This window comes from Zonotrichia leucophrys, chromosome 6 (assembly GCF_028769735.1).
Source record: "Zonotrichia leucophrys gambelii isolate GWCS_2022_RI chromosome 6, RI_Zleu_2.0, whole genome shotgun sequence".
NCBI classification, from domain to species: domain Eukaryota; kingdom Metazoa; phylum Chordata; class Aves; order Passeriformes; family Passerellidae; genus Zonotrichia; species Zonotrichia leucophrys.
Window position 1 is genome coordinate 6,082,422 of NC_088176.1, and position 17,427 is coordinate 6,099,848.

At 37.6% G+C, this 17,427-nt stretch overlaps 1 protein-coding gene across 3 annotated transcripts; it reads left to right on the plus strand.

The window, feature by feature from the left end:
- Positions 1-891: 891 nt before the first annotated feature.
- On the plus strand, positions 892-17,215 carry FAM204A (family with sequence similarity 204 member A). Of its 3 annotated transcripts, none has more exons than XM_064717254.1 (8): positions 892-939; positions 1,428-1,739; positions 2,628-2,718; positions 3,244-3,277; positions 3,843-3,945; positions 5,649-5,738; positions 16,399-16,505; positions 16,852-17,215. In XM_064717254.1, the coding sequence occupies exons 2-8, from the start codon at positions 1,506-1,508 to the stop codon at positions 16,901-16,903; spliced, it is 711 nt and encodes a 236-aa protein (XP_064573324.1). In that variant the 5' UTR covers positions 892-939; positions 1,428-1,505; the 3' UTR covers positions 16,904-17,215. The 3 variants fall into 3 exon arrangements, with proteins under 3 accessions (XP_064573324.1, XP_064573323.1, XP_064573325.1); XM_064717253.1 differs by having other exon boundaries at positions 916-1,325; XM_064717255.1 differs by having other exon boundaries at positions 916-1,325; positions 3,846-3,945.
- The last annotated feature ends 212 nt before the right edge of the window (positions 17,216-17,427 follow it).

The following is a 17,427-nucleotide window of genomic DNA, read 5'->3' on the forward strand; positions in this document are numbered from 1 at the left end:
CTGAAAGGACAAAGTGTAACAGAATCTGAGATAAACAATTCCTTTGTTCTGCACAGACTTTGCATTTTTGTGGTTTCCTCTTTACCACATTAATCCAAGGCACTATCAGGAAATTTGGAAGGATTTTTTAATTCTTAAAGAGTATGACCCTCTTCAATCAGTCCCAGCATAAACATTTTGGTGTGTTTTAACTACAAGGTTTACTGTTGGAAGAGACACCATATTCCTTTATGGCAGCAAGGATTGCTGTACAACTTGACGCTTGTCCTTCTTCAGAAACAAGCTCAAGTCTGATGAGGAGGAGTTCAGGGAGCTGAGGGTGTTTAATCTGGAGAAAAAAGAGGTTCAAGAGGGTGTTTAGCCTAGAGAACAAGAGGCTCAAGGGGGACATTATCGTTCTCTGAGATCACTGACAGGAGGCTGAAGCTGCACTGGAATCGGGCTCTGCTCGCAGGGAATAAGAGATATGGCGACAGGAAATGGTCTTCTGTTGCATCAGTTGAGGTGTAAGTTGGACATTAGGAGCAATTTTTTCACTGAAAGGGTGACAGCATTGGAATGGGCTGCCCAGGGACGTGATGGAGCCACCAGCCCTGGAGGTGACGCCAGCAAAGACTGCATGTAGCACCCGGTGTCATGGTCTGGTGGATACAGTGGCGTTGGGTCCTAAGTTGGACTCGGTGATCTGGGAGGCCTTTTCCGATCTGAATGGTTCTGAGAGTCCGACAACCCCTCACCTGCACACGCTGCCCCCCCACCAGCCCCGCCACCCCCTTCACAGCGCTCCCTTCACAGCGCCGCCCGCCATGGCCGCCCCGCCCCGGGACGCCATGGCCGCCCCGCCCCGCTGCCATGGCGACCGGCGCGCCCGCTGATTGGCTGCGCCGCCCCGCCCAATCCACGCGCGAGGTGTTCCGGCGGTGCCAAGATGGCGGCCAGGTAAACACGGCCGCGGGCGGCGGCGCTGAGGGGGCTCTGCGGGCACCGGGGCACGGCGAGAGCCCGCTGCCTTCCCCCGGGCCGGCAACCCGCTGCCTTCCCCTGGGCTGGCCTTGAGCCGCGTTTCTCTTCGGCTCCCCTCACTTCCCCCGCCTGCCGCCTCCCCGCACCGGCTCTTCCGTGCCGGGGCCCGGGAAGGGGAGGCGGCTGTGCTGGCCCGGGAAGTTGCCCCTGAGGAGGCACAGGAGGCGTTTGCTGCAGTGTGGCCCCTAAACTAAAAGGAGCTGTAAGCAAACGCATAGGGGCACAACTTTAAAGGACGAGGAGTGGGGAAAAAAAAGTAGTCTCAGCCTCTGTAATCAAGTTGTCTTTTTCTTTCTGCAATAGTAAGTATTAGTACCTTTATAATGTGCTTATCTGAAACATGTAGGAAAAGCAAAAATATTTCTGCTGACATGCTTTGCTGTTTCTGTTTCTCTCTTCTGCAGGTTGTTTTTGTGTTGGGATGGGTAACGTGGTGTCTTTGCAGTGACTTGAAATAGTTTGGACTTGATATAAGCTGGAAGATGTGGAGTGGGCTCTTACCTCCAGGACTGAATGAAAGTGATGTTGATCTGAGTTCTGATGATGGAGACGAATCACCTGATTCCTGTTTAAAGCAGGAGGCAAAAGAAGATACTGAGAAAATTCAGGGGACTGGAGAGGAAAGTAATGCCAGCAGTGAACCTCTTGTACCAGTGACAGATGAAGAAGGTGAATTTCAAACGTGCCCTCCTGGAGTTTCTGTAAATATCTGGAATGTATGTATCATTACTGGTCTTCAAATGAGCATGATGCAGTGTACTCAAATGGTTGATTTTTAAATTAATTAACTGTTGAATAGTCAATATACAGATGTGAAATTGGATTAAATATGATCTGAGTATACAAACCTTAGATTGTTTGAAGCAAGGTGAACAGGAATTTAGGAAGTAGTTAGGTTGTAGTTTGGTGGTGATTGAAAGCACAGCAAGGAGTTGTCATAACTATACAGTTGCATAAAAGTTGTGTTTTCAGTGGTTTATGGGCTGTGAGCTGCTTGGTAGGTGCTTTCTGCATTGGTAAGGATTTAGAGCTCAGTGTTTCATACCTGGGGAGGGGAGGTGTGCCCTGCTGCTTGCTAACTGCAAACATTCAGACTCAAAAGTTCCTTATAACTTCCTCATTTTGCAGTTGCATGTAAAGACTGGGGAAAACAAAAAACCCTTAACAAAACAATATGTTTTAGGCTTTAGATTCAAAATAAGAACTGGCAAAAAATAGTTGCCTTCTTTCACCCCTCAGTCCTTGTAGGTAGCCTGCTGTTCAAGGGCCATGCTGTCACTAATTTGTGGATTACAAACTACCAGCTAGGCAATAAAAATCCATGGTATAGCTCAGGAAAGCAAAAGTGTGTTCTGTGTCACATCCCATGGGAGAACTGTCAGATCTGAACAGTCCTGGGATGTAGGGAGGGCACAGAGTCAGAGAGAGGAGATGAAAGATTGGCACCAATTCCAGTTTAACACCATCAGAGTCCCGTGGTCCTGATTTATAGATTGGGAAGTAATAGATAACACAAGGGACTGTGGGTAATTATACATTTCTCTATGTAATTTCTAAAAATGGGAGGGGAAATTAAAAATACTGACTTTTTCATAATCTTGTAGAAATTTGTGGAGCTTCAGAAGAAACACCGTGAAATGAAGATGCAAGTGAAAGAAGAGAACAGATGCCGGAAAAGAAAGCGCCGCCGAAAAGGTGTTTTTTTAAATAATTAACAGAATTTATTGTTTTCCAATTAAATTAGTATCAATATATGCTGTTTTGTGGGTATTTTTGGGGTTTTGAGTTTTTTTTTTCTTGTGTCTTTTTTTTTAAATGAAGAATTGTATTCTAACTGTTATCTAGGATTTTATTTTTCTGCTTGTATGCATCACTTGCAAGGTTGCAGTGAGGTTGTAGACAGATTGCTACATAGAATGCAAGTAATATATTTGTTCTGTTCTTTAAAAAGAGGCAAAACTTAATTAATACTGATTTATAATGGTTAAGTGTATTTCAGTAGTTCTACAAAAGTTTTGCACATTCTGGTTAAAGCTTCACAGATAGTGCAGGAGTTTCTTACAGCTGAGTGGTTTAAATCCACATGATCATTGGGTAAAAATCCCTGTGTGTTGATCTTTCAAAGGAAATGTGACCAATTAGAGCTCTGTTAACTTCATTGGATGCTGTGGGGTATCACTGTGTAATGTTGGATTTTTTTTTCTTTTTTTTTCCCCTTAGCAAAGCAGAGAAAGAGCGATGAAGTGGCTCAGAGGTATAACCAGGTCAATGGGATTACCTGAGGTCTGTTAGTAGCAGGCAAAACTTACAATAAGCCTGACCACATTCATAGCCAAAGCCTAGCTCTGAGCATTGTGTAAATTATCTTTTAAATTTGCTCAATGTGTCTGTTGGGCAGGCTGAATTTGTACTGGTGATTGCTTGATGGGGTGTGATTGCTTGATTTTAAACATCTACACAATTGTATCATTTAATGTAACTTTTAATAGACTTAATGCTCTTCCTACTTCCTTCATACAAGCTCCTGTTCAGCATGCTCCTTCCCTTCTATTTCCTCCTTGGAAATGTTAGATTTATGGTTAGACTCTATCTTAAAGAACTTTTTCCACCTAAATGGTTCTTTGATTCTATCAGCTTGCTTTCAAGATTGTGAAATTACACTTACACAAAGGGGGAGCAATAATTAATTTCACTTTTTTAAAAAACTGAATGGGTAAAAAGGCTATGTCTGCCAAATGGAGGAGTTTATTTTAGCTTTGAAAAGGATATTACAAGTTGTGGAAAGTGGTTATAGTAATGACTTGTTTGTTTGTTTTTAGTAGTCAGCAGTTGGAAAATGAAGACAAATGGAAGGAACTTACACAATACTTTGGAATCAATGATAGATTTGAATCACCTGTGGACAGCAGAGCTCCACAAAAGGTGACTGTTATTACAAGGGCAGTGTCAGCTTGTGTTTGGCAATAAATAATCTTGTTCTTAACTGAGAAAGGAATGAAACTGAGGCTGTCTGAGGGTAAATGATACAGTTGCTCTGAGGAAGGATGATTTTGTGAGCTTTTTTAGTAAATGTCCTTGAATGGTTGCTGTGCTTTCTTTTATGACAGTATCCAGGCTTGTTTCCTGTCTGGTTTTGTTTTTCCTGTTTTCCTCTTGTGAGACACAGAACACTCCATATGCATTGTTTGACTTTTCCTTTTGTTTTGCTTCATTGTGTTTTAAGTTTAAAATGTGTCCCATAAATTCTTCAGTTGGCACCAGTGGCTGCAAGAATTAAAGGTGCAATCCTAGCATACATTTTGACTGGATTCATAACAAATTCTGTTAATAAATATTACTGTGTGACTAGTCATATCTGAAATAATTGGCACACACAATGGATAAGTTAAGAATCTCACTATATTGGGAGTTTCTGGCAGTGCTGTTTGCTCTATAATATTTCTTATGAAGTTCTCTGTTAATTTCTGTTACATGAAATGTTCAGTTAGCTTTCTTTATGATAATTTTTGTAGTTTTTCATTTTCTTAAAGTAAGTTTCTACATGCAGCTCATGAAGATTTGTTTGTTTCTTACTTTTAGTGGCTATTTAGTTGTCATTGAAGTTGTCAGGATAGATCTGGAAGGAGGCCCAAAGTGTTAAAGTGCAGATGTTTCATTGTAATTTCAGGGATATTATTACTAGTGGAAGATATGCCTTGCTATTTTCAAAAGAGGCATCTTAACAGAATTTGCCATCACTGCAACTTCCAATTGTGCTTTTTCTTTTTCATCTACCACCTGAAATAACTCAAGTGCAGTGTTTGCAGATCACTGTTTCTCAAGAATTCCATTAGCTTGTTCCTTTTTATCTCTTAAAAAGTCTATGTTAGGGAACTGTCAAATGTGTTTTCTTTGGTTTGCTAATATTTAAAATCAGTGAGGCTGTAAATTATCTTTTGTTATGAGAATGATATTTTTTGTGAAATTCTGAAGTCAGTGCTACCCTTCTCATCAGAAATTTACAACTATAATTTCCAGGACATAGTTACTTATTATTGTTATGTTGTTCATAAATGTTGCCATTAAACAAGTTATGTTTACCTCTGAAAATAAGAAAGCAACCCTTAAATCCTGAAGCTTTCTCATTGTTTTCCATAGGGCTGCTAGAATTTTTAATTTATTAGCACAGTGGAGTGGCTTTGTGCCAGAACTCTGGTTTTTGGGTAAAGATAAGATCTTAGAACTGTAGCGATACAGTGGTAATTGCCATTCTTCATGTTACCTGACACATATATTTCACATTTTGTTCAGAAAGCTCCAGGGATGGAAGAGATAAGCCAGATCTTCAGATGAAATTTTATTGTGACAGGCATAAACTAGCCCGTGTAATTTTTTTAACCTATAGTATTATCCTGCACATAAGGTGGAACTAATGCAATGATTTGTGCTCAGGCGGCCTCTCAGTGAATTCTTAATTATACTGTCCATTACAATACACAGCCAGAGTGATTTGTGGTACACAGAAATTACAGGTTTGTGCAGTGTCTTCAAGAATTTTATGAAAGAAATATTTTTAGAAAGGAGGTATTCCCTTTAAATATGTTCTTTTTGTTCTAAAGGCATTTACTTTTTTTTTTTTTTCCTAGTCTGGCCTTGAACTGAGCATAGAGAAGTGTGTGGCTGAAGGTGACATTGCCAAGGCTGAGGAGCTGAGTGACAGATTGGCCACTCGTGAGGTAAGTGGGCTGTTAACAAAAACTCTGAGGGGTCTTTTAGTTTTGCACATCTGGACTGAGAGTGTCATGAGTAGAACAGCATTGAAGGTTGTTGGCAGCATCTTTCCTGTTTCCTGAGCAGATTCAGTCAGTGATTGAAGCACTTGGCTGCTGATCTGGCAGTGCTTGGACAGCTGTAGCTGTGTTTAAGAATTGAAAATACATCCATGAGCTGTCCCAAGTACTTGCTTTAGTGCTTTGTTGCTCACTCCACAACTCAGAGGAGTTGGTCTGGTCATCTGTGTGGAGCATTTGTTTTTTCTCTGTGTTGCAAGCCAGGAAGACAAGAATAGGATGTTCCCTTCCTCTCAGTTCCCTGTGCCTCATAATTTGTTTTTTTGCATTACTTCTCCCATAATCATGGGAAGCCTGAAGACAGGTAGAGATTTAGCAAGCCTAGAGCAAATAAGGACATATGAACCCCAAGCTGTGTGCCAATACTTGTTTTTCTGTGTATTTATGTGGTCAGGAGTTGATGGCTGGAAGAATTTTCAAGAAGAATAGGAGTAGATGGTTGTCTCTCTGTACTACTGCTGTAGCCTTAGAATTGTGTTGGATAATTTTTTCTCCTTGTCATAATTGTTCAGTGTATAAATACATATCTAAAACCAAGTGCAAAGTAACACAGTTTTTTTCAAGATGTTGTCTTGATAGTTGGTGTAGCTGAATAATTTCATGAAAGCTGTGCTCTCTTTGCCACAAAAGTGGGAGAGAAAAAATCAGTATGTAGAGGTCTTAGTGAGTACTTAAAACTGATGAGGAATCTATCAGATAGCTCTGGTAACTTCATCTAAGAAATTGTTCAATTTGTGCACATAGGGCAAGTGGTAGCAGCTGAAGTAAAAATAGCTGAAGTCCACAGAGGCTGTTTTCCCCACTGCTAGTTGTGCATAGGGGATAAAATGCAGAGGAAAAAATTAGGTTAATAAAATAATTTAACAGTTTTGAAGCCAGGTAAGAAAAAAAAAATACTATTTCAGTGAGTGGAAAAGTGATCTTTTTAAAGTAATTTGAGTAGTTTAAACTATAAATCTTCTAGATTTATACTAAAAAATAATTATATAATGTTTTGCTTTATTCCTTTATCTTGAATATTCTTCCATCTTCACAAAGGTAATGGCAATTTTCTGTCCACTGTATATGCTTGCAAAATTCAAAGGTATTAGAAAAGGATTAGGAAAGCAAAGACAAATTTTAGTTGCTTCTCATTCTCATACAAATATTTTAAGTGTTTCTTAAACACAGTGTTTTAAACTAAGCTTTAATGTAAAATTGCAGATTTAAATCTGTTTCATGCAATGTATTACAATATTGTGATGACTTTAAAAACAGAGAGCTTTTGAGGTGGGAAATACAGTTCTTAAGGTTCTCTGAGGTTAGGTAAAAGTAACTGTTCTTCAGTGGGTGTTCTTACAAAATCATTAAACTCCTCCATTTAGTCACTCAGGGCAGTTTCTAATGACGAGACTCTTATCTGCCTTGTCACCAGTGATCACAAAACTTCAGCCTGCAAAGATAACAGCTCTTGACAGTGGTAGGATTGTGCCCTGATGTTCCCTTCAAGTCTGACCAGCTCTGACTGTTTTATTACCTTTCATGTGCACAACATGAAAAACACTCGCTGTTCTCCTTCACAAATGTCATTATCCCATCTCCTCTAAAGTGGTTGGAGTATTATAATCAATAAAACATACTGAGGTTCTAGTGCAAATTGTTTGACTATAAAAACAAATTAATGTAAGAAGTTTTAAGGTTTTGTAATATTTATGATAAACTGTTATCTGATTTTGGTAGCCATGGGATTATACAACATCTAGCATATCCCAGGTGCTCCAGCAGTGTATTATTATTTGTGGAACATTAGCTCCAAATTGTTGACTTTCAAATATTAGCATGTTGTAATTCTGAAAACAAAATGCTTGAAACATTATTAGTATTCACAGCCTTGACTTGGTTTTGGTTAAGTGGGTTTATCTGAACAAATAATATGTTGAAAGAAGGAAAACTCAAATGGCTGGCTTGATCTCTCATGAGGAGTTCTGTCGAGGCAGAATCCATGTGAATTCACTGGGGTTCTCTGCTCTTGTAGAGATGTGCTCCATTGCTCACTGCAAGGTTCATTTTTCTTTGTGATTTTCAGAAGCTTTTTTTAATGGACCTTTTAAAATACTTTTTCCTAAGGAAATTCTTCCAACAGTGACTGTTTCAGTGAAGAGCTATAAAAAGAGGATTTGATTATGGAAGAGGCTGATTGAACAGTCATTGTTTTGTACACAAGTACACTTAATAAAATATTGCTTTCATGTTGTATGCATTCAATTGCTCCTTTTCTTCTCTTAGCAGTTTACAGAAATGTTGATTTTAATATACAATGCCTCTAAGAAGTGAGTTAATTTTAAATTATGTGGCTATTTGTATCCCTCTAACTTCCAAATGCAGCACAGCTCTGTGGAACTGCACTGTGGCTGGATTGAAGTGCACCCCTTCTGAAGTCTGGAGTAATAAGTGGATGAATTATTGTTCTTTTATCTCAACTTCATCTCTTTATGTATAGTTTTCATTTTTCTTGAGCGGTGTCACAGGGCTGGGGACAGAGAGTGTGTGAGAAAGAGCTGTGTGGTGTTTGGGGTGCAGCCCCCCTTGCAGCCATGTGAGAAATGTTCAGTGGGTAGGTGTTCTTTTTGAAATCAGGTGTATGGGGTTTTAATCGGCACCATTTTCTTTTGCAAGAAGCAGTGACTGGAACCTGCTGATAAAGCTTTTGCTTTGAGGCACAGATCCCAGAGTTCTTACAGCCGTTTCCTGCCTTAATAAGTGAAACTAATTTTTGATGTATAACATTTATAAGCCTGTGAAACTGATAGGGCAGCTTCAGTATTTAGAAAAATGAAGCCAAAAATAAACAGATGATGAGTATAGACGGTAGAAACATGTCCTAAAAAGCAAAGGAATGTCAAAATGATGCTGTCAATATCCTGTCGTTGTGACACAGTGAGAAAAGGTTTTTTAAAATCAGATTCATTTAAAATCAGTGATGACTTAGGCAATATGCATAATCTAGCAGCTGTCAGTGCATCATGGAATTTTGCATTCTAAAAACCTAAATGATTCAGCTTTAAGGTTTTGGGTCTTCAGGTTTCCAGGTGGAACTTGTTGCAGGTTCTTTAAGGAAAATGCTGCTGCACTGATTAAATGAACCTTTGGGTAATATATTTGTTGTTTTCTTTTCCTGATTTTAAAACAAAGCTTCTCAATCCAGGAGCATTCAAGGTTTTGGAGTGAGAATTAGAACTTGAACACCTCCTGCACGAGGCTGTATTTACTGGTGGCTGCATATGGGTGGATTCATATGTAGCTTTTGGGACTGGCTGGTGTGTTCCCCCTCTTTTGTTGGCAGTTGCATTTTTATTATAAAAATGAACTATATGTATTACACTGCTGAATATTTTGTCTAATCTCTGGACAAACCTCACTGCCAAGTATTACCCCTTGTCTCCTGCTGTCAGTCATCAGAGTAGCAGATCTCTACCTGTGGCATCCTTGGCCATCCCCACCATGTGGGGTGTTCTGCTTCCCTGAGAGGTCTGGTGATCCTGGAGTTCTTGATTTCATTATTTTATACACAAGTGAAGATTTTCCTGAAAAAAATATGGGCATCTCTGCATTATGTGGTAGAGAATAATTTAGGCCTTCAGTAACTCTGGCTGGAGCACCTCAGTGCTGTGATGAAATTACAGTGTCCAAGATCAACACTGCTTTGATAAATGTGTTGAGCAGCAAAATAATGCAGTGGGTCATACTCCTTAATTCACTGTAGAGCTTCAAGCTCAGTTAGACTGAATTATTTCTTTAATACCTGCAGTACAGTACTATTAGTATTAAAAAATGAGCAATTCATTGCAGTGTGCATGGTACAATATGCACAGTTAGTGTTTATTGTTGTAATCCAGTTGCTGTCTTTGTTATCACATTCCAGGGCTTCCAGCATGGGCAGAGTCCTTCATGTTTTATAGTTGTGCTGTTCAGATGTGGCCTGGCAAACCTAAAGCTGTTGTTTGAACATTGCATTTAAGGATGACTTATTTAACTTGAGTGATGCCAATAGAAATGTTAATGTAGGAGCTACCCAAAAAAATCTGAGCCTTTTAGAATGAAAGTTATAAAGAGAATAAAGCACATGTGAACACTTACCTGGGCTGAAATGACAAGATATTTTTGGTGGTGCCTTAGGGTAGGATAGCTGAGATCTAATAGTAGCAGATACTTGGGATATGGAGCTGGGAACAGACGCTTGGAATTATGTCAACTTCTTAATGCTTTATAAAAATTTTTCTGGAATTCTGTCTTGAGATGTAATTAAATTGTTCCTACTGTGTTAGTGGGAATCCACCTAGATTCCTTTAAAGAATAAATGTTGGTAAGTTAGAGCACTGTGACTGTGCATAGCTGGATGTGTTTATCCCTTTGAGTAAGGATGGTATGGGCAGATATCTGCTAATTTCGCTCTGCTTTAAATCAGTTTCAATCTGGAGTGATACTTGTAAAAATTATTTTCATAGGTAAACAAAAAAAAATCTTAAAAGATCTCCCCCCACCACTCCTTACATATATTTTTCCTCCTAGAGAAAGAGGGTTTTTTTCATAGTGTTTTTGTGCTCAAATCATAGTTTGGTTGTATTCTACAAAATGCAGAATACAGATTTCTTATGGCTCTAATACTGTGAGAACTAATCTGACTAAAGCCCAAACTTTGCACATTTTGGTGGGGTTTTTTTGTGTGAGCTGCCTGGTAGGCAGGTGCCACATTGTCTAAGAACACATTAGCCTGAGGACTGTAACTTGAACACAGTTATATCATCTTGACCATATTAGACTTACCTGTCAAAAGTAACTTCTAAAATATTTTGTAATTTAGTGTGCTAAATTGCTGCAGCACATGTCACTCTCTAAATACCCCAGACTTTTTGACAGCACTTCCTGAGTGCCTGGCTTAGTGTCTTCTGGCATTTTGGGGAAAGACTTAAAAAGCTGCAATTTATGGGGACACTGGTATTTAATCCAACTTAAATGAAAGATCTGCGTTGTAATTGATGAAATTAATTGGCTATTCACTGGAATATCATCCTCATGTTACAGCAAGATCAGTCCTGCTGTTGGCTTTAAAATTTGATGCATCAGTTTTGACCATTTTCTCCTGCTCAAATTAGTATCTCCTGTCTGCAGGTAGCCTTTAGTCATAGAAATTAGAAAGGGAAGTACAGAAGGCAGTTTGTTGGTTATAACTGCTGAGAACCATTCTGGAAACTGGTTTCCATGTGAGAATCTGGGTAGGAAATGGTTGGTTGTGATGACATTACTGTCAGAGATGGACAGGAGTTAGTACTTGATGCTATTCTGTTGGTAAAATAAAATTTCAAAATTCTGTGCAGCGTTCACAATTTCTCAGTGTTTTTAGGTACCTGAAGTGGTGCAGTTTTATGTGGAGTGTAACCAAGCACAAATTAACTTGGAACTCTAGTTGTGAAAGAACTGTCCCCCTCAACCCCCCCAAAAAAAAAGGAAAAATAAAGAGGTTTTTTATCTGTGAAGGATTTCCTTTCTTACCTTGGTGAAGGTGCTTCCAAATACTCCTCTTCATTGAGGTGGTTTTCTTTTAACCTTTGGAACATGGCAGGGTTATCACCTAGAATTACATTCTTATGCTCCCTTAATTATGTATATCTTTTCCTTAACAAACCTTAAAAAAAGATTTCAGATGTTACAAGTCTAATTAAAGAGACAGACAAAGCACAGTTTATACTGTAGATTTTTTCTGCAGTTCAATTAATCAGCATGTTTTCTCTTTTAATTAAAACCATTTTAGTAAATTAAAGCCCACAGCAAAACACATATATAATTTGTTTGTAATTAGCTCTTAATTGGTGGTAGTTGAAGCTTAGCACCCTTGGTTTCTTTCTTCATGATTGCCATTTTATTAGCAGCCAGTCATTAATTAATCTTTTTTTCTAATTAGCTTATAAAACTGTTGATGGCACATTATTGTAAATGTGATTTTAAGTTCAAAGCTTGTTAATAAGCTTTCTTACTTAGAAGAACAGAGATAAAGAAATTGCTGAAAACAGTACTACAGTTCTTTTTTTAAAACTGCCTTTGTTATAAGGGGGCTCTGTAAAGCATCTAACAGCTTATGGTTAATTTTTTAATGCTGTGTTTTCTCGTGAATGGAGGAAGTTACTTGCATTTAAATGTTTAAGTCTAGCAAAGAGCTTAATATTAGACCAGTTTCCTGTCCTTGCTCCATTACTGTGTCATCCAAATATAATGTGCTGTTGTAATACACAGCATAAAAATACAACAAAGGTATTACAAAGTATTTTAAAGGGGAAGTTGAGCACATCATTGAAAGGGGACAATTTTCACTGCAAAATCCACTCGGTATTCTTGTTTGCTTTATATATTTTATATACGTCAGCAATGGATAACATTCCATAACATAAAAGGAGAAAATCATTGCTAGAGGCAAGCCTGAAATAACTAGATTCATATTTGATGAGAAACTGTAACACTATATTAAAAGGCTGTTTGGCTTCTCTGCTATGATCACAGGATATTTCAGGACCTGTTTGAATATAGATGTTTTGTTGGAGCTTTTGTAGGTTTAATATTTTGTATTTCATACCTCAGTATTTCTGGAGCAGTTCTTGATTCCGTTGTCTCGTACTTGTATCGTTCAGCATTTACATTTTACAGTTCTATCTTAAAGGCAAGTCTTTGCTTTGTGATATTTAATGTTAAATGTCCTGATTTGCAAGGAAGTTTTCTGGAAGTTACAGTAGATTCTGTTGCAACTTAATAAAAATGTTTACTCTTCTGCCTGAACTTTACATTCTATTTCAACTTCAGCCATTTCTTTGCTTGTTTTAAAAGTGTTTTATGATGCTGTGCAAGAAACACTAGAAAGGGATAGCTGACAAGGAAAAAATTAAAAATTGGATAAAAAGTAAATGAATAATGTCATATTACTAAAAAGATGAGAGGCTAATTTGTGCCGACTTTTTGCTAATTTTGTTCAAGCCTCAAAATGAGGAGCTGTCACCCGTTCTGTGTAGCACTGATGACAGTGCCAATGATCCATGAAATAAGCTGCCGCTGGCTTTGTTCTGATAAGAATGAACAAATCTGCACAATGTACGGCTCCCAGAATCTCATTTTCATACTTGCATGCAGGCTAAAAGAAATAAGCTGTTTGCAGGCTTGATTAATCAGACATTTGAGGGTTTTTTGTCTCTTTGATCTCTTTCGTCTCCTAGGTAACTTGCTTGACATTAATGTTGAGCTTGAGTAAAGACAATCAGGAATTGTAGACCAAACTGATATAAAAATTAAAGACCTTAACACTTTAAGTACTCCAGTAATGGTTCCGCTTTACTTCAGAAAACATCTGTTTTCATTTAATTAAAGAACAAAAGAGAATGGCATAAATATTTTTCATACAGACCTGTTATTCCACAAAAAGTTAAAGTATGATAATTGGTATTTTTAAATAAATGCCTTGAAAGTGTTCAAAAAGAAGCAAAGCTTCAGATATTTGTTACAAGGTAACAATTTCAGATGAGTAGGAAATTTTCATTTATGCTGCATTAAACATCTAGAGTAAGATATTTGACATGATTATTGGTCAACTTCAGAATGGAAAGGGCTTTGCCCTGTCGAAACCAAGTTGTTTTTTAAGTTTGTCTCAAAATACAAATATATATAGTGTTACAAGGATGAACCATTATATCAGCTTTACTACCCAGTATGATTTACACACTTTAAACCTGTAAAATTGAAAGGAATTTAAAAAAAAAATGTCGCAGTGCGTTTGCTTGAGGTTATGCAGACGCTTTTACAAATCTTCCAAGTGGCTGTAAAGATGAATGCCTCAAGGGTCTAGCCAGGGCCCTGCTTTTCCAACCAGCTAAAGCCCTTATCTTAAATCCAAGCAAAGTACCATTAATCTTTTTGAAAGACCTTTTATGGCTTTTAATATATCCCAAATTAGAACATTTTACACCCTTGGTTCCTGAAATATGGTGATAAAAAGCCTTTAGAGCTTAATTTTCCTTACTGCGTGCTCTGACCAATTTGCAGTTCTTTGTGATAATGTTTAGACACCTTAATTAAAATGCAGCAAAATATTGGATGTTCTATATGGAAAATGCTGATACTTTGACTACACAAGAAATTGTTGTATATATTTTTATTCATGCTTTCTTACTTCTTTTAAGATTGTATTTTATTGAGTTATCTGATGACCTGAAATGTTAGTATGTTTTTTTTTTTTTAATGTAAAATCCATTGACCAAGCTTTTATGGATTTCTTTTGGGGGGGAGCAGGGAGTGAAGATGTGTGTCTGGGTTTGGGTGGGAGCAGAAGACATTTAATCTGACTAAAATGTTTGTGTGTGTTTATATGCAACATTTGTTTTCATATCTTGAAAATTTGACTATGTAGCCTAGAAATTATAACAATGCTGCAAAATGTTTCTGCATTTACTTCCACATGCACTGCAGAGGCTCTTATTGTCCTATTTTTTCTGTACTTTTCAAAGATGGAAGAACTCATTCCGTCTTCCAGAAAATGCAGATAAAAAGATTTTTCTGCAGCACTTGTTTAGAGCTCCCTTGTGTATATTTGTGTGTGTATAAGTGCTCAGTAGGCCACTGGAATATATTTTAAGAAGATTCTGTTATTCATCACACAGTAAAAGTTAATTTTCAAGTGTGTTAGGAGGTAAAATACCTCTAATAAAGGCATGGTTCTGCTGACTGACTTCAGCCATCAGATTGCTCTATTGTTTAAACTAATAATTACTCCTGTTTCAATTTAAAAGTAAACATTTTTTGAATATTTTAGGTGAGTTTTCTTAAGCATTTTTATACTGCAATTATATTAAGGTTAATAGCTGTCCTTAAATATTAAGTGACAATGCAAATAAAAGAATGTTATGTTTTAGTCTTTGACCTGAAATTTAGCAGTTCAGATGTTGGCATTGAATTACTGTTAATAAAAACCATTAATGCTCAGGGGAAAACTACATAGATAATATTAAAGTTTTGAAGTAGCTGATCACAATATTTTGTGCATGATGATGATTCCAAAGGTACATATTTAGGATCTTATAACACATGCAAATACTGGGTGAGACACTTGTTCAGTTTTTCCTTTTTAGATAGTATGTTTATGAAAATATCTATTTTCCTTTCAAACTGTTATGCTCAGCTCCTGTCTGCTTGTGTTGGCAGCATTTAGAGCCTCAAACAAAGCACAATCTGAGTTGTGCTTGCTGCCTTTCCTTAAAGGTTCCTTTCTTCGTTCTTGAACCCTTAGAGGACCATAGGGTAGAAAAGCTTGTTGTGATGCTGGTTTGGGTTTGTTTTTTTGCTTTGTTAACAAAATGATCACCTACCTATTGTGTGTTTGATGGGATTGTTGTGGAAAATGTGTCAGTGCATCTACACGTGCAGATGTGTTCTGAGTTCCCTCTCATCTTACTTGGGTAAAGCATTTCTCAGAGTAAATATTTCTCTGCACAGATGCTGCAGATTATTCAAGTATATTACCATTAATAGTGGAACTTCCAAGGTGTTAAAGAGTATTCTTCCCCTTGGGTCTCCCATTCTTTGATGCCCCCATGGCATTTTGGGGGACATTTAGAATATCCAGTTTGCTGGATATAACTGTTTGCAAATTTCAAGAGGTTTGGGTGTGGATTGAAGGAAAACCTGTTTGCCCACATCAGTTTGTAGCAATTTGGGGTAAATGAATTGCATGCTTGTCTTGGAGAATAGCAGTAACTTCTGAGAACGAATTCCTTCATAACTCATGTCAAGTCAAGGCAGCAACCACAAAATTTAACTACAAGTTGTGAATGTTGATTAAGGGAAATAAACTGGTCGTAGTTCACTGTGTCTTCTTCTATCTTTTTTACATTCCTCTTCCCTGCCTTTCCCTCCTGCGCTTCCCCTTTGCTAAAGTGAACTTAATTCTCACAGTCTGCATCAGTTTATGGACGTGGTATTCACCTACATGGAAAGCTGGCATATCACACCCTTGCAGTCTAAAAGCTTGTAATGTGGAGATGGACACTAAGAACACTACATCATGTATTTTTGGACAGACTGATTAAAACCTGTCTAGTGGTACTAGTGAAAAATGTGTAATGGTAGCAGCTCTTCCTGTATAAAAATGTCTTTTTGGGTGTTTTTGACACTTGTAAGACCTGATTCTATTTTGTTGGCATAGCTGAGGTCACAGACTGGTCCTGATAATGGAGACTGTGTATTTGGATATGTCTGTCTGTATAAAAAGGATCCAGTGAGCTGTTGCCTTTTGGTTTTGAAAATGAGGGATTTGGTGAAAAGGACTGCTTGCCCCAGGATCCTACACCTTTGTGTTTCCCTCGAGAGACATTCTTGTTTGTCCAGTCTTACAGTGCATCCTCAGCCTAATATTTGAAATATTTTAGTATCTATTGATTTTGAGAAACAATATCAGACCAAGTAATTTGGGAGGCTTAAATTTCATATGAGCCATTTGCATCTAATCAGTTTTCCTTTGTTCCTTTTCATGTCTTAGCTTGGTGTGAAAATTGCCAAAGCTGCCGCTTGCCGCAACTTTGTAAAAGCCAAGCAAGAAGCAGAAGCTGCCCAAGAAGCTCAAAAGAAAAAGAAGCTTGCTTGGGGGTAAGTCATTTGAGTATGGAATTAAACATTTGTGGTTTCGTTGGCACTAAGTGTGTACAATACAATCTCAGTTAAATGGGTTTTTTTAGTTGAAATAGGCTTGTGTTAATCTAATTTGTTTAGTTTAACCTTGTTGGGTTTTGCTGGGCTTTTTTAGGAGTGTATCAGACCTAAGTACAGAGGCTTTATCAAAAATAAAGTGGCGGTTGTGTGGCTGTATTTGTCTTCATGTCTTTATTACAGTATTAAAAAGAAGTTATTTTTGTTGTTGTTAAGAATAACATGGTTAAATACCTAAAACACATACCCTCATCATTTCTAATGTGGGTTTTGTTCTCCATTTCAGATTTGAAGCCAAGAAAAGATGGGAAACAAAAAGCAACATGGGATACATGTAGTCCATCCTGTTTTCCTCAGGAATAGAATACCTGTTGTTACTTGAAGAATGTTTGTGGGCACCTTATTAAATCTAAACATAAAACCCCCCAAAACACAAGGCATCAAATGCCTAGTATTTATATTAATGTTTTTAAACTGCACTGTCTTGTTTTGTCACTCTCTTATAAATAATACAGCAAAAATACTATCTGAATATCAATACTGGGTTAAACTTTCCTCCTTGATATGAAACCTAAAGATAATACATTTCAGGATGAATTTGGAGTCTGGTAGAGAATTCTCTGAAGTTGAAATAAAATTCTTGGTCCAAATGTGTTTTGTACTGTACTGCAATTATTGTGTGTGAGGAGAGGGGTATGTTTGCTTCTGGGGCTACACAGACTTAATGCAGTAATTATTTCTTTTCTACTTGTAAGGTGGGGAAAGACACTAAATAAAGAGCAAACCCAACCTGTCTTTTTTAAACCAAGAGCATTTATAGCCTTAGTAAATATAAATATATTTAAAAAAAACAAACAGGAAG

Bases quoted from the DNA above. Each gene is read 5' to 3' on its own strand.
- FAM204A (XM_064717254.1), top strand. From the start codon at position 1,506: ATGTGGAGTGGGCTCTTACCTCCAGGACTGAATGAAAGTGATGTTGAT. The intron at 1,740-2,627 runs GTATGTATCATT...ATAATCTTGTAG, and splicing joins TTTCTGTAAATATCTGGAAT to AAATTTGTGGAGCTTCAGAA. The intron at 3,946-5,648 runs GTGACTGTTATT...TTTTTTTCCTAG, and splicing joins ACAGCAGAGCTCCACAAAAG to TCTGGCCTTGAACTGAGCAT.